General features: G+C 55.4%; 1 protein-coding gene across 3 annotated transcripts in view; it reads left to right on the top strand.

Moving 5' to 3' along the window:
* Kcnn3 (potassium calcium-activated channel subfamily N member 3) overlaps nt 1-25,024 on the top strand; it is a 161,261-nt gene that overhangs the window by 48,347 nt on the left and 87,890 nt on the right. For all 3 annotated transcript variants that reach the window (XM_078027468.1, XM_078027469.1, XM_005331309.4), the window contains exon 2: nt 8,039-8,134. In XM_078027468.1, the coding sequence (XP_077883594.1) occupies nt 8,039-8,134 (96 nt within the window). The remainder of the gene's footprint in view (nt 1-8,038; nt 8,135-25,024) is intronic.

Below are 25,024 nucleotides of genomic sequence, written 5' to 3' on the forward strand. Positions count from 1 at the left end.
GAAATAGCACGGTGAATGCAGTGCCTGACCCACGGCCAGGGCGTGGTCCCTGTCAGTCGTCTGGTGCCGGGGACTGAACCCGGGGCTGTGCCCATGCCAGGCCAGCGCTGTCCTCTGAGCTCTGTTCCCCGCCCGTCGGTGGTTCTTGGAATCATCTCCTTTAGTTTTCACGAATTCGGATATTCAGGATAGAAGCGGTCAGCTGCTGGGCACGTCTCTAAATTTTGCTCCCTTCGTTCAAATGTCAACATTTAATATTTAGGGACCCACTGTGGACAGTTGTCTGGGGGGGGGAACAGGGTCAGCCACTGGCCTCCTGTCACTCTCGGGATGGAGGGAGACTCAGCTGCCTGTCCAGGGCCACCTCCTCTCGTCCTTGCCACATGCCAGCCAGGAGCCCAGAGGAAATGCTTGCAGATCTTCCCGGGCAGTCTGCTTCCTGGCCATTTCTGATTTTTCCAGCCCTACTGGTCCTCAGGGACCCCTCCTGCCTCTTTGCTGCCCTGCACTGGGGCAGGGCCCAGCACTGGGGAGAGGTGTGGGGTGTGACGGGAGGGGTGGCGGGGCAGAGGGCGGCCCTGGGGTGAGCTTCTGGGAGCTCTTGCAGGCTCAGGGTGGGGGTGGGGGGTGGGGATCCTCGGCATCTCGCAGTGTCTGGACTCACAGGCTCGGTGGAGAGGTGTGTGTGCATGAACAAGGGGATGTTTGGTCCACTGTAGACTGTCAAAGGCGTCTTTCTGAAATGCTTGGAGGTATCTTTGTAGATTGTTGAAACCATCCAATGCCGATACTGGAGGTGCATTTAGCAGCGCGGGACCGGGGACCAGCTATTTCCCGCCTGGGGTCTGTGTGGAAAGAGAAAGGGTATCTGGCCACTGAAGAACGGGAGCATTTCTTTGCATGCAAAAAGAATACGTTTTATTTTTTCTTTTCTTTCTTTATTTTTTCTTTTATTTTTTTAGTTGTCAATGGACCTTTATGTTATTTATTTATAGGTGGTGCTGAGGATCGAACCCCGTTCCTCACACCAGCTAGGCAAGGGCTCCATCACTGAGCCACAACCCCAGCCCCATATGTTTTGGTTTTAATATACATTATCTCACACGCAGCCTCCAACGTCGGTGGGTTGTAAGTCTCCATCTCATCTGAGGATTCCTGGTTTTCAGAGAAGGAAATCAGAGGCCCAGAGTGGCTCAGTGTCATGGAGCTAATAAGTGGCAAATACATGGTTTGAATTCTGGCCTGCTGGTTTCAAATTCCATGTAAGGAAGAGGTGACAAAAACCCTCTTTGGAGCCAGGCACGGTGGCACGTATCTGTAATCCTAGGGAGGCTGAGGCAGGAGGATTGCGAGTTCAAAGCCAGCCTCAGCAACTTAGCGAGGCCCTGAGCAACTCAGCAAGATCCTGTCTCTACATAAAATATAAAAAATGGCTGGGGATGTGGCTCAGTGGTTAATCACCCCCCAGCCACCACCCCTCTTTGGTCTCCATGGTTAAAAATAGGAGCCTCATCATGGTCTGTGGAGCCGATGGTCAGTGGGTTTGGCGGCTGATCTTCATATCCACAATGTCATCATGTATGGAGATGCGGGAGGGGGGTTAATTTAAGAAGTAATGAATGTTTGGAATGTCCCTTTTTACCTGTGTGTGTCACGGCCCATCGTGCGCAACCGTATTTCAGGGAACAGTTAGTCCCAGAGTCTTTCCCGCGGGGGACTGAGGTGTGGAAGAGTGAAGGGACTGTCCGAGGCCAGGCGTTGACCAGAGGCGGCTGCGGCCCACGGCTCCCCCCGAAGCCACGCGCGGGGCTCTCCTCTTGTCTGGGGCAGCTGGGTGCTGGCACCTCCTTCTCAGGCCTGCTTGCTCCGTTCTCAGGAAGACAGGACACAGAGGGCCGGAGCCATTCCGGGACGTGAGTGCTTCCAATAGGATTCTACTAGGAGCCCCGGGGAGGTGGCTCTGCGGGGGCTGGCGAGTCCATGACCACAAAGGAAATCAGGGAGCTGGACGGGGCTAAGCCCGAGGGGAAAGATCAGAAGCTGAGGTCCCAGGAAGGGCGGTGCGGGCACAGGGCTGGCGAGAGAGCCCCGGATCCAGGTCTCCCTGGAGAACAGCTACCAGGAATGTCCCTTCCCCCGCCCACACAGGAGGGACTGGCTTAATCCGCGTGTAGCATTAATTAGCAAGAGTGTCTAATTAGGACAACCATTGCAGAACCGCAGAATTAAGCGGGTGCCGAATGTCAATCAATTTTGGAAGCTCTCCATGAAACTGAAGGAAAAGTTGACCTTATTAAACAGAAAAGATTTCTAAATCAATTATTTCCTGAACTGAATTCACAAAACACAGAGATGTCAGGAAGGTACACCGGACCTTAATTCAGTAAGTAGGGATTCTAGACATTATCATCTGTTTCCCTTTGGGGAAACAGTGACAGAAACCTTGAATGGACCCCATATGCACGCACACACACACACACACACACACACACACACACACACACTCACACACACGCACGTGCGCACACACACGCACACGCACACGTGCACACACACGCACACGTGCACACACACACACACACACACACACACACTCAGAGGGCACCGGCTTGGTCAGGGAAGGAGCCTACACACTCTCTTCTCAGTCAAGTCTGCAAGCCGAGTTTTCTGTTAGTTCCAAGGCTGCAAACAATAAAACATATTTAGAACTTGCCCGTCTCTGGGAAGATCTACTGTAATCATTACGGTTTTGGCCGGTCTTTGGAAGCTACAAGACGGGCCAAGACAGCAATTTATATGGCTGGCTCCGCGGCAGGGGACACACTCCATCACACTCTGTACCGCCTCCAGGGAGGAAGGACTGGAGCCGATCTGAGAAGCTTCACTGCAGAAATCGGAGGGCCAGCAGAGCCTGCGGAGGCCAGCTGGGTGCGGGGGCCCTGCTCGGAGCCTGGCGGCAGATAGACCTGGGGGTAAAACCCGACTTCTTCAGATCCCGACTCTGCCATTTGTTGGCCATGCCCTTGGACAGCTTATGTAACCTCTTGGAGCCTCCGTTTCCTCCTCTGTAAAATGGGCGGATGATGCCCACTTTGCATGGTAGGCCTCGGTCACACTCCTTGATTATAGATTATTGTCATCGTCGAGAAGTCACAGATCTGCAGAGCCCTGGCTCATGGTCTGGAGCAGAACAGGGACCACGTGGATGGGGGGCATCTCCCAGGAACGAGGCTTGACCTCCCGACCTGCCAGGAGCTTCCTCTGGAGTGCCCGGGGGTGGAGCCAGACCCCTCTGGGATGACAGGAACACATTGTCTCATAAAAAACCTAGGACATCTTTCTTTTCTTTTTATTTTTGGTACCAGGGATCGAACCCAGGGATGCTTAACAACTGAGCCACATCCCCAGCCCTCTATAAAACATCTTCACTTTAGAGACAGGGTCTTGCTAAGTTGCTTAGGGCCTCACTAAGTTGCAGAGGCTGGCCTCAACTCACCATCCTTCTTTCTCGGCCTCCAGAGTCACTGGGATGACAGGCGGGTACCACCGGGCCTGGCAGCCTGAAGCACGTTATGTAGAAAAATCTGGCCTATGGCTAAAATCTGGGTTAGTTTTGTGACCTTGGAAAAGTCATTTCAATTCTCCAACCCTGTGTTTTTGCATTATAACTTAGCACACAGAAGGAAGATTTCAGGTCAGGGTGTAAAGCGCCTATTCCGGAAGCTCTCAATCAATGTTAGGTAAAAATAAAAGTTCTGTTACTAAGTGCCTCCAAGAAGCACTTTCTTCTCGTACCCAGAGCATCAGACAGGTTAGGGAGGTTGCGTGGTGTGACGTCGTGGTCACGCTGTGAAGCCACGGAGTCACCTGAGGTGGATAGGAAACCCTCAGTTCAGCCCCAGGGCTACCAGGGGCCCCTGGCTCCACTTGGCAGGGTCCTATAATCTCCCGCTGAGAGTTGAGAACAGTCACTGTTAGAGCCCGGAGAGGGCATCCAGTAAATGAGTGGCGTTTAGGAATCCGCAGTCTCTCTTCCTCTATCCCCACCCCAGGATGGGCTCCCGGGCACTCCTACAGTCACTCAAGGCACGGAGAGCACTTGCCACATCCCCAGTCCCTTTTTTATTGATTAACAGGGTCTCATTACGTTGCTTAGGGCCTCACTAAGTTGCCGAGGCTGGCTGTGAACTTTCAGTCCTCCTGCCTCAGCCTCCCGAGCCTCTGGGATTACAGGTGTGTGCCACCGCGTCTGGCTCAAACATCTTCTATGGAAGTGTCTTCTAGTGACTGTAGAGTGTTCATCACTGTCTGCGCGGAGATGGAATGAACCGCCTGAATATTCGTGGGCCTTTAGGAATCCATGGCTTTAAATGATGACTTTCATCAGACGGGACACAGTTCCTATGCATCCTCGAGTGTGAGGGATTGTCATTGTCAGGGAAAAGAGCTGAGTCACAGGGGAGAGAGGTTGACCAGCTGGCTACAGGACTCCCTCCCGGAATCATGAGTCTCTTTTCAGTCCTTAAAGGAGAGAGTCGGGGGCCCAGCAGGTGTGGCCGGCGCCCCACCATGTGGTGCACGGCAGCTAATTAGCAAGGCCTGTGCGGCTACTATCGCCCAAAGAACCCTATCAATTTTAGGCTTCACTGGAGTTCAGGCGGCAAAGATGATAATTGAACATCTTAGCAAATAAAAAAACGTTTCTGGTCCAGCCAGACTACTTCGCCATGTTTTCTCGATATGACAAAAGGGGGAGGGCTTTTTTTAAATTTTTTTTTTTTTTTTTTTTTTTTTATTGACGTGTGATGAGGAATGCAAGGAGATCTGCAAAGTCTCAAGCATCTCCATTGATCCATTTCACAGCTTGGTCCCTGCAAAGATGGAGCCGGCCCGGGAGGCGGCACCGGCTAAAACCAAGAAGCAGATGGAGTTTTGCCTTTTAATGGAAAGCCTTCCAGTTTTAGGACACATGGAAGAGGCTTGAAGGAGAGGAGACGGTATCTGGCCCTTTTCCCTTCACCTCTTCCTCTAAAAATGATGGGAATAGACTTGGATTCTGATTCCAGTTCATTTCTGCCAACAGAAATAAATTAGAGGCGGGGACGTGCAGCTGATCCCAAACTTTTCCTGGGGTAGGCGTGATGCTCCCCAGATGCGTTCAGACCCTTTTGAGATGAAGGGGATGGTCCATTTCTGGCCGGAAGCCGGCGTGAGCTCTCCCCAGGCCGTTCCTGCAGGGAGGTTTGTGGTCACAGAGTCCAAGCATCTCTGAACTCATCTCCTGCTCTCTAGAGCCCCAGCTCTATCTGGGGGTGGAAGGGGGTACTTCCAGCATCAAGTTGGGCTTCTAGAGATGAGAACCTTCTCCAAGGCAGAACTGGGTTCTGATGATGTGTGTTCACATTGTGCCAGCGGAGCACCTGCGCCCCTTGAGACACATGTGCTCAGGAAGTGACAGCAAGCTGCTCTTCATCAGACCGTAGCACACGGAAGAGGCTAAAGGAAAACTGGACTCTGTTTAGAAAATCTTTTTGTTGTGTTTTCGTTTTCACGTTTGATCATTTGCAGTGCTGGGGATCCAACCCAGGGCCCCCAGCTTGCTAGGCATGTGCTCTCCCTCTGTGCTGCACCCCCCCGCCCTAGACCATCTTCTGCACCACGGTGCAGACTGGGGACCTTCCCCACAGCTGAACAGCCCCATGCAGGGTAGAAAGTTGGAGTCTGTATATAAGCAAGACGAGAAACTTCTGGCACATCCTACAGCGTGAAGTACACTGTTGGGTACGTAGACGGTGCTCAACCATTGAAAAGTGGCTGAAATCGTTGTAAGAGTGAACAGATGAGCAAGAAGGTCACTTCATGGGTTCTAGCTATCAAGTGGGCCTTGACCCCGAATCTAAGAAATAAATGGTGAGATTGACAGAGACCAGTGAGGGCCGCTTTCACCGTCTCAGCCCACAGAGGATGGGTTGAGAGCGCAGACGTGGGCATCTGGGAGTGCTAGGTCCAAGTCCCAAGCCCTCCTCTTACACCAGTGGCTGCTGTATGGGACAATGCTACCTAATCCTGCAGATCTCCGTCGAGTGTGTGCTTGTGTGTGTGTGTGTGGGGGGGGGTCTGGGGATTGAACCCAGGGTGCTCTACGATTCCATTTTCATTATTTATTTTGAGACAGGGACTTGCTAAATTGCCCAGGCTGGCCTTGAACTTGTGATCCTCCTGCCTCACACTCCCTGGTCACTGGGATTTCGGCCTGTGTCACCATGCCCACTGTCACAGCCGCCTTTGAATGCTTCTCTGACCTGTCCACAGTGACATTGCGCTTGCTTGACCTCTCCTAGCGATTCTCTAGATCCTACTTGGCAGTGAATCACATCTATCTTCAAAACACCTTCCACGGAGACAGATCTACACATGTCTACAGAGTATGGTAGGACATCAACACGAATACTCAGTGTGTCATGATCAAATCAGGGTAACGAGCATTTCCTTCTCCTTAAACATTACGATTTCTATGGCTGAATTTTATACTCTTCTACTAATTTTGAAATACATCCTAGATGGCTATAATCATGGTTGCCCTGCTGTGCTACAGAAAACCAGAACCGAGGACTCCTATCTCGCCACGATGTGGTCCCTTGTAGTCTTAAGCTGCTTAAAGAATGTGTCACAGTTTCTCCTGTTTCCTGGTGAAGAGGGGGAATGGTGCCTGGAGGTCAAGGTCCTGATTTTGAACTCTGGCGCAGGGTCACTCACCCCTGTGGGCCTCCACCTGTAATGAAGGCCGTAGGCTATTGTGAGGATGCACAGGTGAAACCACTTTGTCAACTGTGGTGGAGACTGCACTGGGTCTAGTCACAGTCCCCGAGGACAGAGGCCGTTCACTTCCTAGGTGGCATGCACCTCTCAGGACTGAGAGCACTTGGAAATGCTGCCAGGACCTACCGCCACTCTTGCTCAGGGCTGTGTTCCTGTCTTCCTTTGGGACTTGGAGCCAACTGTCCTTCCAGACTCCCGATGCTCAGGAATGCACCAAATCCTCACCCAGCTGCTCGTTTGTGGACAAAAAGTCAACAAACAGAAATGGTGGCCAGCACTGACCGAGCCAGGCTTGGTTGTGGGTTCTCTCCGTATACTTGCCCCTTTCCCCCCAATGGCCCTGTGAGGTAGGAAATGATATTTGCTCATGTTATACATGATGCCACTGGGTGCAGAGAGGTATAGAAGTGGCCTGAGGTCACTCAGCTTCAAGTGGCTATGTTAGGATTTGGACCCAGCAGATTGGCTCAGGAAATCATGCTCCTGAGCCAAGACCCAGGTTCTCTGGGTCACCCTGCTGCTGAAAGGTGCATCAAAGGCCATGTGGCCACCCCTCCCCAGCCCTAGCAGGAGGGACCCCCAAGGGCCTTCCCCTGCCTCAGACCCACCTCTGCTCCCATGCTCACCCCACTTCTCCCTCCGGCAGTTCGTCTGCTTCTCTTGCCTCCCTCCCCTGCCCTTGGCCCAAGCCAGGAGACGGGAGTCTTTGCCAGGACATTTTAATTCATTCCTTAAAGAACTGTGCATTATCAGAGATGGAAAGGACTTCAGCAATCCTCTAGTTCAGTTTGTGAAGAGAAAACGGAGACCCGAACCGGCCTGATACCGATGCCCACGCCAGATAACAGTAGCACACAAAAAAGGATCACGTTCGTAGGACTTAGGAGCATGAGGCAAAGATTCTGAATTGCTATTCTGAATTGCATCAGCAAACAGAATGCAGCCATGTGTAGCAAGCATCATGCACCAGGCCCGAGTGGAGTTCATCTGGGAAGGCAAATATGGTTTCACCCTCCGAGGCAGAGGCGCAGCTGGGCGGCTGCTGAGACTTCAGGTCCAGGCACAGTCCAAGGCTCTTTGGTGGCTCAGGGCGAACTTTGTGGCCCACCCTGCTCCCGGGAGGGATGGGTGATGGTCCCTCCCCCCGCTTTGTACCACTTCAGACTAAAGCGAGACGCCTTTCCTGGCCTCCCTAATTCTCTTTCCATCTTTCCTGCAGGACTCCATGTTTTCGTTGGCCCTGAAATGCCTTATCAGTCTATCCACCATCATCCTGCTGGGGTTGATCATCGCCTACCACACCCGTGAAGTCCAGGTAGGTGCCCGCCTTCCCGCCACAGAGCCACTGGGTGCCTTTACAACGTAATGTCCAGGACCTTAGCTCTCCTCTTCTGGTTTGGAGCCTGGAGGGGGAGGGCAGTGTGAGGCAGCCCCATGGTTTTTGGACAATGCGATGTTATCTTCATCTGGGGGCCTCCGGGGCAGACACATGGCTTCATAATCAGGGGTCGCCCTGCTCCGGACCTTCTCTGAGCATCCTGAAGGACTTGCTTTTTCTTTCCGATCCTTTTCTGTTTTTTTTTTTTTCTGAGCTTGATCCTCTGAATGAAAACCCTCAGCCAGGCAGATGGGTCTCCGTGTGCTCTGTACTCATTCTAAATGTATGGACACTTCCCCTGCAGACACCAGGCTGGCAGACAGACAGACAGACAGAAGTGTGGCCAAGCAGGCCTGTTTCTTGCAGCCCCGGAATGACGTGGCACCCAGAAAAATGTTGACTTGGCTGACGTGGGAAGTCCACCTGGGTTGGGAGAGTCGGAGGAGGGAACAGGGCCCGAGGCAACCTGTCATGATAATGGATCCCCACCACCCCGCCCTGCAAGCCCATCTGCTCTGCTGTGGACCCCGGGCAGGCACAAGTCTCCAGATGTTCTTTCTCACGTGGATGTGAATCTGGAAACCCTCCCGGTCCTTTGGCCAGAGGAGCATAGATGGATTCACATCTGGGCGGCAGGCGAGAGATGGATGAAGACCAGAACTCAGAGTCGGAAAAACTGGGGTTGAGTCTCTGCCACGACCTCTTCTCTCAGCCTGCCGCCTGCCAGCTCCGTGACCTGGTGGGGTTGGTCTGTCCCGCGTGAGGGTTTTATTCCAGTCTCTCTGGGCCGTTCTGAGGATGGACTGAGGAGGGTGGGGAGAAAGCCGTGTGTCGTTGTTCGGCCACACTGTGCAAACCTGGGTCCTGTGGTTCCCGTGTCTTGGGGTGGAGCGGTGGCACAGAGGCAGAGGAGGTACCTCTGGTCCTAAAGACTTGACCTGCTCCTCCCGGGGTGTCGGGGCTGCTCTGGCCACAAGGGGTGCAGAAGCTCTGACTCCATGTCTCCTTGGCCAGGCTCCTGTCTGTTGATGACCAGGGGATTCTGGATGCTGCACTCTTCAGCCTCCGGAGAGTCTTAGGTGCTTGGGCTGAAGCTGTGCTCTGCGGGTGGGATTCCAGACCCCAAGGGGCTTTGTTTCTGGAGTCAAAACTGGACAAGTGGGTGGACTTAACCCAGACCACTGTGCAGTAGATTCCAGAAGGGAGCCAGAGGATGGGCAGGATGGCCACCTAGGATCCAGGCCAGCTCCCCACCCAGAACCAGCTGTGGGATCCAGACGGTCCCTCAGCCTCCGGAGACCTCATCTCTGGGAGTCTGTGCTGTTGTATGTCACCCTGCTCTCGTGGAAGGGTGCCACAGAGGACAAAGTGAAAAGGCAAATCCTCAGACTCAGTTCAACCGCGGCTCCAGGGAGGGGGAAGAGGAGCATGTCTGGCGTCCACTCCGCACTGGGTCCTGTCGGCCGGCTGCTTCCTCCTCCTGCTTCAGGGAGTGGGCAGGACAGAGCCGGGTCCTTCCTCGGATTCTCCTGGAGTCCTTGCTCCTATTCCTGGGCCTGCAGACTCGATCCGGCCCAGCTGCCGTGGGACCTCAGCTCTGCCCTGGTGGCAGGACCGTGTTGCTGGCAGGACAGCCCCTAGTGGGCACCTCTGCCCAGCCCTTAGCTCACGGTGATCTGCTCCATCCCCAACCACAGGCAGCACATGATGCTTCTTGGGTCACTTTTCATGATTTGAAGAAACAAAGTGGCTTTGAATCCTGACTCAGACACTTAAGCTAACTGAATGACCTGGGGCTGGTGACAACTTCTCTGGGCCTCAGTTTCCCCCACTTGGAGTAGGACAGTCACCTCACCTACTCTGCTGAACTCCTAACGGGGCTGGGAGCTGTGGATAGTGGGGTTTCACAAAATGGGAACTTCTGTCCCCATCCTGTCACCTCTGCCCCACTCCTTCTAGTAAGGCCTTACCGTGTGTGCCAGCCGGCCCAGCAGAACGGTCACTGTGACAATTGTCCTCCCAACTGGCTGGCTTCCTCCGTGCCCACAGTTTTAGCCCCTAGGACCCAGCTTCTTATCCCACCTGCACCCACCCCAGGTGATGGAAGTCACCCGCTCCCCTGTCTCTACTTTCTTGGTCACTTCTCTCTGCATCTGGCTGCACCCTTTCCCATTGGAGGCGGATGGGGAGGAAACGGGCCCAGGGTGCCGACGGGAGGGAGATCTGGCTCCTTCTGTGCACCCACCTGGCCACAGTGTAGTTTTGGGTTGTGTCTTTCTCGCTCCCCCTGCAGCGGCGATGAGATCATTGATCATCTCCAGGGACCCGGTATCTGACCAGGAGCAGGTGTTTGTAGCACATTTTTTAATGGAAGGGGGCTGGATTGAAGACATCTGGTCTGGGTTGGAGCCTGGCTCAGTGGCAGGGCACTTGCCTAGCGTGCCTGGGACCTGGGTTCTACCCCCGGCGCCTAAATAAACAAATAAATAGATGAACCTCATTTCCAAAGCCAGTTTTGTCATTCCTTGGCCTTTTGGTCTTGGGACTGGTTTTGCTGTCTGTTAATTAGGGGTCCTAGGTCCTACCAACTTTGTGATTCCCTGGTGTAGGTCTGGCTGCTCAGCTCTTGGGGACCTGAAATTCCTGAGAGTAGAGGAAAGAGCTGTCCCGAGTGTGGGTGACAGAGGGTCTTCAGAGCAGAGTGCTTGGAAACACCTTCCCCAGAAAAGACCAGCTGTGCTTGTGTGAGGCTGGCCCAGGGCAGTGGGCGGCTAATGCACCTCCTGGGGGTCATGTCAGGGGCTTTTGCTAAGAATAGACTCACTACTTTCCTCATCCCAACAATTGCTTGTTATTTTAGTAGGGCCTAGATGACCATGGCTCCTCCTCCCCCAAACCAGCTCCAGATGGACCCCAGGCCCTGGTCCAGCACATACTTGAGGCTAGGGGTGGGGTAGTACCTTCTAGAACAGTTGTTTTTTTTTTTTTTTTTTGGTACCTGGATTGAATTCAGAGGCATTTGGCCACTGAGCCACACCCCCAGCCCTATTTTGTATTTTGTTTAGAGACAGGGTCTCACTGAGTTGCTTAGCACTTTGCTTTTGTTGAGGCTGGCCTTGAACTTGCATCCTCCTGCCTCCGCCTCCCGAGCTGCTGGGATCACAGGCGTGCGCCACTGGTCTGTTTCTCTACTCTCTCCATCTGTCTGTGCTGCTATGACGAAAGTACCCGAGTAATTGGTAAAGAATAGACACTTATCTCTTGTGGTTCTGGAGGCTGGGAGGTTCAAGATTAAGGCACTAGTGGGCTCAGGCATCCGGGGAGGGCTGCTTCTGCTTCCGAGTTGGTGCCTGGATGCTGTGTCTTCAGGTGGTGGAAGGCTGGTGGTGGAGAGACTGAACGCTGCCTGGGGGCCTCTTCAAAAGAGCCTTATCCCATCCACAAGGGGAAACCCCTCATGGCCCGGCCACTTCTTAAGGACCCCCCTCTCCATCCTATCACATTGGCAACACCTGGGTCTTGGACCACCGTACCCCGGGCAGGACTCCGAGAGGCTCTGTGTGCGTTCCCCTGACAAGGAGCAGACTCTTGGGGAAGGTTCTCCCATCAACTGGCAGAAAGTGGCTTCAGAAAATGCACCACCCCTGTCCCCAGCTTCCTTCAAAGGCTGTGAACTCTTTCTTTTTCTTTCTTTTTTTTTGGTGGTGCTGGGGACTGAGCCCAGGGCTTTGTGCGTGTGAGGCAAGCACTCCACCAACTGAGCTAAAGGCTAGGAACTTTTAAAAACTTTTTTCATGTGGTGCCGAGGAACGAATCTAGTGCTCCCACATGCGAGGCAGGAGCTGGACCACTGAGCCCCAGCCCCGCCGCCCCTGCCCCCATTCTCTTCTTTTTTTGCAACACTGGGGATTGAACCCAGGGCCTTGCACGTGCTGCACAAGCACTCTACCACTGAGCTGCATCCCCAGTCCTTTTTACTGGTTTTCGAGACAGGTCCTTGCTAAGGGCCCATCCTGGGCTTGAATTTGTGACCTGCTTTCTCAGCCTCCCGAGTACCTGGGATTACAGGTGTGCACTGCCACGCCAGGCTGAAAGTCTGCCCTTCCACCGAGGGATCTGGCCTCTACCTTCCGCCCTAGGGCTGTCTCTGCAGCAGGGAGGGAAGGCACCTCGCTTCCCACACAGTGCCTCTGTCATTTGACGATGGTCCCCCTGCCCTTCTTTAGTCTCCTCCTCTCATGGAGGTCTGGAGCAGAGCTTTAAAAAACTCAGGCATCTGGTGTTCTCAGCCCTTTGTGTCCTGGAAAGAAATGAAAACACAAAACAATGCATTTTGTTTATTTACCAAAACTTTGACCGAAGACCATGCTGTCCTTGGGGAGCCCATTCTCTCCTGGAGCTGGGCTATAACCAACAGCTTCCAGTTCAGCAGAGCCGGCTACAGGCTCATATTTTAGATGCCACTGGCACGTCTCGGGCTCAACACATAAAGCTCTGAAATCTTTATTGCTCCCCTGATCGCCTCCCTGCTCCTGCTCTTGATGACCCACAGAGCCTCATCATTCATTCAGCGTGTATTTAATGAGGGTCTACTTTGTGCAGAGCCCGGGACGGGAGCCCAACTCTCCAGGCCAGAAACCCTGAAATCACTGAGGCTTCCCCAAGGGGTGGCAACCTTGAGTGACTCTGTGGCTCTGATTGATGTCTGCAGCCATCCTGGAGGGCTGGCAGGCGGCTGACAATATGAACTTCAGAGCAACCCCTCTTGGACTCCGGTCACGCTGGAGAGGTCACTGTGCAGAGGGAGGCGCGACTGGTCTGTTGTCAGAGACCGGAGAGACCCCATGTGTCTACTGAATGTCAGCAAGAACCGGCTGAGAGGAGACACACGGGGCATCTAGGTGGGGAAGGATGGAGTGCTCCAGGTTGAGGACCTGGGGATGTGGACTGTGGCCGAGTTCACACTGTCTAGTGCCTGGGTAGAAATTCTGTAGGTCATCAGTTTCAGTTTGTGATGACACACCACATTAAAAGTAAAATACGTCAGGCTTGGGTGCACTCCTGGAATTCCGGTGGTTCAGGAGGCTGAGGCAGGAGGATCGCAAGTTTAAAACCAGCCTCAACAACTTAGCAAGGCCGTAAGCAACTCAGCTAGATTGTCTCAAAATAGGAAATGAAAAAGGGCTGGGGATATGGCTCAGTGGTTGAGTGCCCCCGAGTTTGATTCCCGGTACCAAAATGAACAAATGAAATAAAAGCAAAATATGTTGATAAGAGGTGCTGTGGCTGGGGCTCAGTGGCAGTGCACTTGCCTGGTATGTGTGAGGCCCTGGGTTCGATTCCCAGCACTGCATATAAATAAATAAAATGAAGGTCTGTCAACAACTAAAAAAACATTATTAAAAAATACGTGGATGAGATCAGCAGGTGTATCTACTCTTTTTTGGGTGTGTTGATCCCCTCAAGTTCCAACGTAAGGCCTGGGGTTATAGCTCAGTGGCAGAGCACTTACCTAGCATGTGTGAGGCACTGGGTTCAATCCTCGGCACCACAGAATTAAATAAATAAATAAAATAAGGGTATTGTGTCCATCTACAACTAAAGTATTAAAAAAAAATCCAACGTAAGTCTGCAGAAGCTTCTTCAGACTTGACAGAATCATGATAGTGACAAGAAATGAGCCTTCATGTCATGAATTTGAAACACAAGGGATTAAAAAAAAAAAAGAAAAGAAAAAGAAAAGAAAAAGGTGGGGGAGACTTTTCATTTACTAGGTGTATAAAAGTGGATATTTTTATTAAATACCAATAGAGTTCTCAGCGGACAGGGAAATTACTTCAAATTATGGGACATAAATTATATTCAAGAGACAGCTCACATTGTAAAAATGCTCACCTGCTGGGGCCTGATTGTTCAGGAGAGCCCAGCGTCCCCCTAGGTGGAGGTAATGTGCTGTCACTGAGATACGGCGTCTCCTGAGCAGCAGGTGTTGCCGGTCCAGGGGCTTCCAGGTCCTTTTGCTAAACCGGGTGGTGGGTCTTCCTATCAGGGGGTGCACTGTAAAATAAAATGGGCTCAAGTTACATCCCCAGCTTGCCTGAAAGGTGACCTGGCACTGGAACTGCAGAGTTCTGTACTGGCTTCTCTAAATTAGCAGGTTGATCCTAATATAATTCATAAAAACGACGAGCCTGGGCCTTCGTTCATTTACTCGACAACCGTTTAGGGGAGGACCATTTTGTTCCAGGCGTCGAGAATCCAGAGCCAACTCCTTGCTGCCTTTGGAGGCTGCTCATCTTAGATCTGGATCCACTTTGACCCAGAGCCGCGAGCACCTGAACAGGAGGCGGGTGTGAGGTTCCATGTGACCATGAGGAGGGACCTAGAAGGGATGAGGCCCGTTCCCCAGGGAGATGGTGTGAGTCAGGGGAGAAGAGGAGGAGTTGTGCTTGTCTTCCAGGGGGAGACGGAGGCTCTCTGTCCTTGCAGACACCGGGTCGACATTTCCTCAGGTCTCTCTGGCTATTGGCTGATGGAGCTCTGGAGAGCCCGAGGCCCCAGGCAGACCTTTCGGCCTAGCTTGGTCCGAGACACCATCTCCTTAACCTGGATGCGATGGGAGGGGAGCAGGAGGGAGCCAGGGTGATTCTGATCCTGTAGGGGTGTCAGGCTTGACAAGGAAGTTCCAGATGGTGGCTTCCTCTGCTCCCGTTCCTTAGTGCTCCCTCGGAGGGTCACAGCACACAGGATGTTGGAAGTGGGGATTGCCTTCCCGGGGACTCCTGGCCTCAGCCTTCCTACCTGGCCTACCTGTGCCTGCGGGGGCTGCAAAGAAAGGAGACAGGGAGAGGGGGTGAACCAGCTGCGCCCCGACTTGGCCCGAGCAGTCGCAGCACCATGAGACGTGGCCGACTCTCCTTTGAAGAAGGAGGCTCAGAGGCTGACACTTTGGCCGCCACCTGGGCTCGGTGGTTTGGGGAGGGTTCCCACACGCATGCTCAGACCTTTTGCCTGCTGACTTCACCTCCCTGACTTTTGGGTTTTGGCCCAGAAAATTCCTCCCCCAGGAAGGGAACTCTGTGGCCTCCCCAGGCCCCGCGAGCAAGGTGCCCTTCTAGCGGTTGACTTAGCACCTGCCCTGCCCCTGTCACTGCCTGTGTGACGGTGGACTGGAGGTGCTACTGCTTGGGGACCTCTCCTCCCGGAGCTCTGGCTCTGCGGCCGGGGGACCCTGTTGGTTCACGGGTGCCTCCCAGAGCCGAGAGACTGTCTGGCACAGACCGAGTCCTCCGTGGTGTAGGTGGAACCGCCCAGTGAGTGCACACAACACCTGGTGACAGGCGCCAGACTTGCTGCCTTTCCTTTGGCAGAGAAAACTCATCTCCAAAAGGCCGAGACAAGGACCTCAAGTCCACGGTGCTGGCTTCTGGCCCACGCTTTTCTCGCCCGAAGGTGTACAGGCCCCCACAGGCTGCCCTGGGAGCTGGCCCTGCCCACTGTGGTCCTCCCTGCCACCCCCTGGCCAGCCCGCCTCAGGCCCAGCACCTGTTTGCTCAGATCTGCTATTGGCCGGGGATCGCCATGGTTACCACACAGCCTGGCAGTCTCTGGGTGACACTGTGGTTTTACTTGCTAAATATTTAAATTCTCGGGTTTAACCCTATCTGTTTCCAAGAGGGCCTCCTGCCCGGCCGCCCCTGAAGGCCCGCCGCTCCGCCTGGTGCTGGCTGCCGTGTGGGTGGGGAAGCAAGGCTGGTTTCTTGGCTGCCTGTCTTTAACTTTCAGTTTTGTCGCTTGGAAATGTCACCCTGCCTCATTCTGCTTGCCGACAGGGTGTGTGCAGGGTGTGTTAACAGGTGTGAGAATCCCCGCCAGGGCATGCTGAGACTTGCCCTGGCCAGGAGGGACGGCCCCACATCTCCCAAGTCAGCCCACTGGGGCGTCACTGACTCTCAGGCCAACGCCTTTGCCACAGCTTCCAGAAGCTTCCTTGGCTCCTGGAGTCCCGGATGGAGGAGGTATCCTTTGCCCTAGACCCCGGCAGGGTCTATAAGTGGGAAGGTGTCTCTCACCAGCCACTCCTCCTCCCTAGGGCTGAAGATGAGGCCCTGGGAGGCTGAAGCCACCTGGGTGTGTGTTACCTTGGAAACCACTTGGCCTGGCCTTGGGCTCTGCAAAGTGTGTGTGTGTGGGGGGGGGAGGGGGGCTGTGGTCTTGTGGCTCAAAAGTTTCCAGTGCCATTCAGATGTCACCTTCTAGACCAGGGAACCTGCCCTGCCTCAGGGGTCCCCTATGAGGGGGCCAGAGGCTTGTGCCCCGGGCCGTCTAGGAGACTGAAGGCTGTGTCACCCAGACAGGCTGCTCCCTCCAGTTGGGCTCAGTTTCATTGCCTGTGAAGTGGGCACACTGGACCAGGTGCTCTCTGGGCCTTCAGGGACTCCGTGTCTGAGGGAGGCTCAGTGACCAGGAAAGAAAAATGTAAGGAAAGTAGCTGAGACTTTGGGGACCAGTGACTGACATCACGTGCACTCAGGAGGTCCTTGTTGGGGACTGTCCAGGTAACTTTGTCCCTCCTATTAATAGCTTTGCCTTTCTGCTTAGAAATGGAGCTGGCCACGCCCCAACTCTCCAAACGCAGCCTTAAACTTGAAATAGTAGACGGTCAAAAAGACAGCTTTGGGCTCCACCATCTCAGCGTTCAGGGATGACTACTTTCAAGTCTTACAAACACACCGGTCGGTCATCCTATCGACAGTGGTGGATTGCAGCTCCCTCCTTGAATGCAGATTCTGGCTTCTCCAAAGCAATTGTTCACTTAATAGAAATGTGCATTTCTCCAAGTGTGCCAATGTGTGTGTCACGCCCTTTTCGGAATCGGTCCACCCTATTTTTTGTACTGTTGTTACTATTTTTGACGATGATCTTTTCCCCAGTGGTAGCAAGTTTTGTTTTATTTTATTTTTTTTTTTGGTCCCTGGGATTGAACCCAGGGGCACTTACCCACTGAGCCACATCTGAACCCCTTTTGATATTTTATTTAGAGTCAGGGTCTCACTAAGTTGTTTTGGGTCTTGCTAAGTTGCTGAGGCTGGCTTTGAACTCTTGATCCTCCTGCCTCAGACTCCTGAGCAGCTGGGATGACAGACGTGGGCCACTGTAACTGGCAAGAGGTGGCAGTTCTTAATCAGGGCTGTTCCTCTGTCCCCCAGGGCTGTGTCTGTCCTCTCACAGGTTACTGAACCCCATTGAATGGGGTTCATTGACTGCACCATTGGGGTTCCATAGACACTCCAGATTGAGAAACAGTGCTCAGTTGTAAGTTCAGCCAAGGCAGTGTCTTCTCTTAGTCACTGCCCCTGGGGTGGCCAGGAAGGGTGCTGCACGTGGGCACACGGCAGAGCTCGATGATTCTGAAACTGGGCTAAAGGCAACTGACTCTCCAAGGGTTCAGAAAATAGGAAGGCACTGTGGAATTTTTAGGGTTAAGAGACTTGTATCTGATCGATATTGCATGGCACTAGTGAGGAAATTCAGATAATTCTCATTTCTTGCTGGGCAGGAATATGGTAAAGTGACATTTCCCTGTTTTTTGTTTTTTTTGCTTTTTTTTTTTTAAAGGAAAAGAGGGCAAAATCACTATTATTCAAATTTCCCAAATCCCTGAAACTGGATTAGGAAAAAGATCTGAACTATCCTTGGCTTATCTTTGGTTTAAAGGATTCAATGCAATTTAGTACAGCAGAGCTTTGTATCTTCTGACCCATCAACCACAAAGTCATCAAGTAGAGAATATGGGGACATTAGACTTATGGACAGTAGACTTGGGTCCAGGTTGTGATTTTTGTCCTTTAAAATTTTTCTTTTTTTTTTTTTTTTTTTTAAAGAGAGAGTGAGAGAGGAGAGAGAGAGAGAGAGAGAGAATTATTTTAATATTTATTATTTTTTAGTTTTTGGCGGACACAACATCTTTGTTGGTATGTGGTGCTGAGGATCGAACCCGGGCCGCACGCATGCCAGGCGAGCGCGCTACCACTTGAGCCACATCCCCAGCCCCACCTTTAAAATTTTTCTGAAAAAATTATGATAAGCCAGGAATGGTGGTCCGCATCTGTAATCCCAGCAACTCAGGAGGCTAAGGCAGGAGGATTACAAGTTGGAGGCCAACATCAGCAACTTAGCAAGGCCTTAAGCAACTTAGCGGAATCCTGTCTCAAAATAAAAAAAATAAGAAAGGGCTGGAGATGTAGCTCAGTGGTAGGGAACCCCTGGGTTCAATCATAGAATAGAAAAAAAAAGTTGTGGTAAAAGATACATAAAATGAACCATTTAAAAGTATACAGTCAAATGTATGAAATATGATATGTCAAGAGCTTTGTAATGTTTTGAACAACTAAAAAAAAAAAGTAATCAGTCAGGGTATGAAGTCTGTCTTCGTCAGCTTTTTTGCTGCTGTGACTAAAGGACCCAACCAGCACAATTATAGAGGAGGAAAAGTTTATGGGAGGGTCACAGTTTCAGAGGTCTTAGTCCATAGAACGCGGGCTCCATTCCTCAGGGCTCAAGGTGAGGCTGAACATGGTGGAGGGAGAGGGTGGCGGAGGAGGCAGGGAGAGACTCCAGTCTCCAGTCCACACACACACACACACACACACACACACACACACACACACACACACGCACACACGCACACGTATGCACGCACACACTCGTGCACATCACGCCCTCACTCCCCCCTCCCCAGCCACGCCCTCACTCCTCCCACCCCACCCCCACCCCGCCTCCAGCCACGCCCTCGCTCCCCCCTCCTCCAGCCACGCCCTCACTCCCCCTCCTCCAGCCACGCCCTCACTCCCCCCTCCAGCCACGCCCTCACTCCCCCTCCTCCAGCCACGCCCTCACTCCCCCTGCTCCAGCCACGCCCTCACTCCCCCTCCTCCAGCCACGCCCTCGCTCCCCCTTCCTCCAGCCACGCCCTCACTCCCCCCTCCTCCAGCCACGCCCTCACTCCCCCCTCCAGCCACGCCCTCACTCCCCCTCCTCCAGCCACGCCCTCACTCCCCCTGCTCCAGCCACGCCCTCGCTCCCCCTCCTCCAGCCACGCCCTCACTCCCCCTCCTCCAGCCACGCCCTCACTCCCCCCTCCAGCCACGCCCTCACTCCCCCCTCCTCCAGCCACGCCCTCACTCCCCCTCCTCCAGCCACGCCCTCACTCCCCCTGCTCCAGCCACGCCCTCGCTCCCCCCCTCTAGCCACGCCCTCACTCCCCCTCCTCCAGCCACGCCCTCGCTCCCCCTGCTCCAGCCACGCCCTCGCTCCCCCTGCTCCAGCCACGCCCTCGCTCCCCCCTCCAGCCACGCCCTCACTCCCCCTCCTCCAGCCACGCCCTCACTCCCCCTCCTCCAGCCACGCCCTCGCTCCCCCTCCTCCAGCCACGCCCTCACTCCCCCTCCTCCAGCCACGCCCTCGCTCCCCCTTCCTCCAGCCACGCCCTCGCTCCCCCTTCCTCCAGCCACGCCCTCACTCCCCCTCCTCCAGCCACGCCCTCACTCCCCCTGCTCCAGCCACGCCCTCGCTCCCCCCCTCTAGCCACGCCCTCGCTCCCCCTCCTCCAGCCACGCCCTCGCTCCCCCTGCTCCAGCCACGCCCTCGCTCCCCCCTCCAGCCACGCCCTCACTCCCCCTGCTCCAGCCACGCCCTCACTCCCCCCTCCTCCAGCCACGCCCTCACTCCCCCCTCCTCCAGCCACGCCCTCACTCCCCCTGCTCCAGCCACGCCCTCACTCCCCCTGCTCCAGCCACGCCCTCACTCCCCCTGCTCCAGCCACGCCCTCACTCCCCCCTCCAGCCACGCCCTCGCTCCCCCTCCTCCAGCCACGCCCTCACTCCCCCTCCTCCAGCCACGCCCTCGCTCCCCCTGCTCCAGCCACGCCCTCACTCCCCCTTCCTCCAGCCACGCCCTCACTCCCCCCTCCTCCAGCCACGCCCTCACTCCCCCCTCCTCCAGCCACGCCCTCACTCCCCCCTCCAGCCACGCCCTCACTCCCCCTCCTCCAGCCACGCCCTCACTCCCCCCTCCTCCAGCCACGCCCTCACTCCCCCCTCCTCCAGCCACGCCCTCACTCCCCCCTCCTCCAGCCACGCCCTCACTCCCCCCTCCAGCCACGCCCTCACTCCCCCTCCTCCAGCCACGCCCTCACTCCCCCTCCTCCAGCCACACCCTCACTCCCCCTGCTCCAGCCACGCCCTCACTCCCCCCTCCAGCCACGCCCTCACTCCCCCCTCCAGCCACGCCCTCACTCCCCCCTCCTCCAGCCACGCCCTCACTCCCCCCTCCAGCCACGCCCTCACTCCCCCCTCCTCCAGCCACGCCCTCGCTCCCCCTGCTCCAGCCACGCCCTCACTCCCCCCTCCAGCCACGCCCTCACTCCCCCTCCTCCAGCCACGCCCTCACTCCCCCCTCCTCCAGCCACGCCCTCACTCCCCCTCCTCCAGCCACGCCCTCACTCCCCCCTCCAGCCACGCCCTCGCTCCCCCTCCTCCAGCCACGCCCTCACTCCCCCTCCTCCAGCCACGCCCTCACTCCCCCTCCTCCAGCCACGCCCTCGCTCCCCCTGCTCCAGCCACGCCCTCACTCCCCCCTCCTCCAGCCACGCCCTCACTCCCCCCTCCTCCAGCCACGCCCTCACTCCCCCCTCCAGCCACGCCCTCACTCCCCCTCCTCCAGCCACGCCCTCACTCCCCCTCCTCCAGCCACACCCTCACTCCCCCTGCTCCAGCCACGCCCTCACTCCCCCTCCTCCAGCCACGCCCTCACTCCCCCCTCCAGCCACGCCCTCGCTCCCCCCTCCAGCCACGCCCTCGCTCCCCCCTCCTCCAGCCACGCCCTCACTCCCTCCTCCAGCCACGCCCTCACTCCCCCTCCTCCAGCCACACCCTCACTCCCCCTGCTCCAGCCACGCCCTCACTCCCCCTCCTCCAGCCACGCCCTCACTCCCCCCTCCTCCAGCCACGCCCTCACTCCCCCCTCCTCCAGCCACGCCCTCACTCCCCCCTCCAGCCACGCCCTCACTCCCCCCTCCTCCAGCCACGCCCTCACTCCCCCCTCCAGCCACGCCCTCACTCCCCCCTCCTCCAGCCACGCCCTCACTCCCCCCTCCAGCCACGCCCTCACTCCCCCCTCCAGCCACGCCCTCACTCCCCCTGCTCCAGCCACGCCCTCACTCCCCCCTCCAGCCACGCCCTCACTCCCCCTCCTCCAGCCACGCCCTCGCTCCCTCTGCTCCAGCCACGCCCTCACTCCCTCCTCCAGCCACGCCCTCACTCCCCCTCCTCCAGCCACGCCCTCACTCCCCCCTCCTCCAGCCACGCCCTCACTCCCCCTCCTCCAGCCACGCCCTCACTCCCCCTGCTCCAGCCACGCCCTCACTCCCCCCTCCTCCAGCCACGCCCTCGCTCCCCCTGCTCCAGCCACGCCCTCACTCCCCCCTCCTCCAGCCACGCCCTCACTCCCCCCTCCTCCAGCCACGCCCTCACTCCCCCCTCCTCCAGCCACGCCCTCACTCCCCCTCCTCCAGCCACGCCCTCACTCCCCCCTCCCCAGCCACGCCCACCACCTCAGTAACCACTCCCTCAATCCCTATTGGGGGATTAAGTCATTGACTGCGTGTAGACTCTCACAGCCAACCATTTCTCCTTGGAACCCTCTTGCATTGGCTCATACATGAGCTTTTGGGGGAAGCCTCACATCCAGACCATAACAAAGTCCATTCACAGTTTTGTGACATCACCACCACCGACTTTGTCCTCTTCTATGGGGACTATGTGCGCCACCAGGCATGATGCGGGCCTGCTTCGTGCTCCTCTCCGGATCGTGCCCAGCTTGCCAGCCCTGTGTCACCCCACTCTGTCCCAGCACCTAAGGTCACAGGCAAGTTCTGATTTCGAGCCCAGATCTGGAGTGTGTTTGCATTCCCAGGGACAGCTCTGTGGGTCTCTCGAGGGCCGGGGGGCACGTTCACTCTATTGCTTCAGTCATTGTTGATGACAGTCCTGTGGGGTGGCTTCTGTTATTGTCCTCACTTTATGGGTAAGACAACTGAGGCTGGGAAAGACACATAATGTAATCAAAATCACGTGACGGGTGAGAGGCAGAGCCAGACTCAAACCCGCTGCCAGTTCTCAAGGCTTCCTGCTGCCGAGAGAGGACGTGCTCCAGCTCTCCCTCCTACCCCTAACTCTTGGGGTGTCTACCGCAATCTGGAAGGTGGGCTGAGTCATGGGGACTCCCCTAGACAGGCAAAAAGAGTGGACACGATCAAGTGCAGGGACGCAGCGCCACCCAGATACTATGGTCCCACCCTGCAAGCCCGGGGCCCCTCTCCCAGCCACACGTCCAGAAGGGACCCTCAGCCTCTGCCCACTGGAATCCCTTCCTTATCCTGCTTTCCTGTCCTTCTCCCCTTGGTCCCAGTCTTGCTCTGAGGATGAGGTCCTGCACCTGTGGAGAGGTGGACGGTGGCCGTCTCAGGACAACATGCCTGGCCCCCAGAGCAAGGATGCGCTTCATTTCCCCGCCTTCCCTCCCCATCACTTCGAGGCTAGGTTTTTCCTTGAAGCATGGCTGCCTGACTGAGCTTCATACCAAGTTTGTTCTCTCTTGCCTCCCTGTCCCCCTTCCCCGGGGCTGGCTCCTAGGATGGGACCCAGGGGTGCTCCACCAGTGAGCTACATCCCCACCCCTTTATTTTATTATGAGACAGGGTCTTACTAAGTCACCCACACTGACCTTGAATTTGTGATCCTCCTGCCCCAGCCTCCCAAGTGGTTGGGATTACAGGTGTGTGCCACCACCCACCCTCAGCCTATGACTCTTCCATCTCATGCCCAGTCTCTCCTTATCTGGAGTCACACTGTCCCTTCTAGTCTCCTATCCCTCAGTCTCAGACCCGCCCCTGTCCCAAGCCGACCCCTGCCTGGGCTGAGCCAGGCTCCCCTATAAATACTGAGCACAGTTTCCCACCCGTATGCCCCATCCGAAGCCTCACGGAGCCAGACCTAGGATCTCCCTGGGTCCTCCCTTTGCTGACACCTCCAACTTCCCCAGCACAGTTAGGGTGCCTGTCTCTGCCTTGACCCCACTACTCTGAACAGGATCTGCTTGGTCTATGGCCGCACAAGGAAGTAGTGCCACTGTGACCCTCACACACTGCAGTGACCTTCAGTACAGAGGGCCACCTGCCCGCTTTCTTATTCATTACTGCAGCCAGAGATGGCCAGTGCTCTTGTCTTCCACAGTAGCTCTTACCTTCTTCTTTTATTTATTTATTTATTGGTACAGGGATTGAATTTAGAGGCACTCCACCCCTGAGCCACACCCCCAACCCTATTTTGTATCTGATTTAGAGACAGTGTCTCACTGAGTTACTTGGTGCCTCCCTGTTGCTGAGGCTGGCTTTGAACTGACGATCCTCCTGCCTCAGCCTCCCGAGCAGCTGGGATTACAGTTGTGAGCCTCCTCACTGGGCTTGTTACTCCACATTGAATGGCGTATTTACTAACCCCTCTCCTTCTCCACGCTGCATGGCTCCCACCTGTGCCCCACTTTGCCCATCCTTGCTTGTGCAGCGGGCTTTTTAGGGTGAGAACTGCACCCTCCAGTTGCTCCCCCCACCCACCCATTGTCTCCAGCCCTTTGCTCTGGTCTGTCCGGGTCTTTGAGCCTCTCATTCCACAGCGTGAATCTGGGCCCCTCCCAGCTTCCTGTCCCCCCACACTTCCCGAGCCTGGCTGTGAGAGCCTCCTCCAAACCATTGATAGGAACGCAGAACCAGAAATTGAATCTGGGGCAGTAAATTTTCTTTTGTTGGATTAAAGACAGGATTCGAGGGGGGAAAAAAAGCACACAAAACTTCAAGGATTTGCAAATCTTTTATTCTAAAATTTTGTCCTCCCCCTTAAGCTGTGGTATCATGTCCCTCTACCTCCCAAACATGCTTACTCTGCCCTCATCTAACAAGTGTTTGTGGAGCCGTGCTCTGGGACAGCCATGGTGCTTGGTGCGGGGACAGAGCTGGGAATCATAACTGGCCCCTGTCTTTGTGTTGCTCGTGGTCTGTGGAATTAAAAGGCAAAGTGGCGTGCTTGGCCACAGCAAGACTGGGCTGTAGCAATGTGGCCCCAACAGCCTGCGTCACAGGACAGTGCTGATGCACAGCCACATGCCACGGTGGCTCCAATGTTCCCAATTGCTCCACCGCAACAGCTGGGCTTGTCCATGACTACTGACCTGTGACTACATTAACCGCAGCCACAAAGCAGGGATCAGTCGCCAGCCATGGTGGAGCCATCTGCCAGGTGCAGAACAGCCACCGCCTCTGAACTCCGTACCACAAGGCAGTTCTGTGGGAACACGGGGACCGTCAAGTGCGTCCCTGACACCTGCCTGCTGTGTTACTGCCCACGGCCCCTGCCCGCACTGCCCTCACTCTCCCAGTTCCCTGGCTGGTGCAACCTAGGCAGGGAGCTAAGTGCTCTCCAAGGTCCCTCCCAGTTCTCTATGGTGGCTCTGGCTAGAATGTGCTGGAAAACTAATTGATATGAGCACAAAGAGGAATTACCACTATTGGGTGTGCGTGTGGGATGGGGGTGGGAGGGGTGGGCAGGGCGCTATTTATCTTCCTGCGGCTGCGTTAGAAATAGCAAGTGTTCTCCACCTCCTCTGGGGCCTGGACAAAAGGTGATTAATTCCTCCAGCACAGAGCCACTGAAAGTCTGTTCAGAGCCAGGCACCTGGGACAGCAAGGTTCCTGCCCTAAACGGGCTTGTGATC

This window comes from Ictidomys tridecemlineatus, chromosome 11, assembly GCF_052094955.1.
Source record: "Ictidomys tridecemlineatus isolate mIctTri1 chromosome 11, mIctTri1.hap1, whole genome shotgun sequence".
In the NCBI taxonomy this organism is placed as follows: Eukaryota; Metazoa; Chordata; class Mammalia; order Rodentia; family Sciuridae; genus Ictidomys; species Ictidomys tridecemlineatus.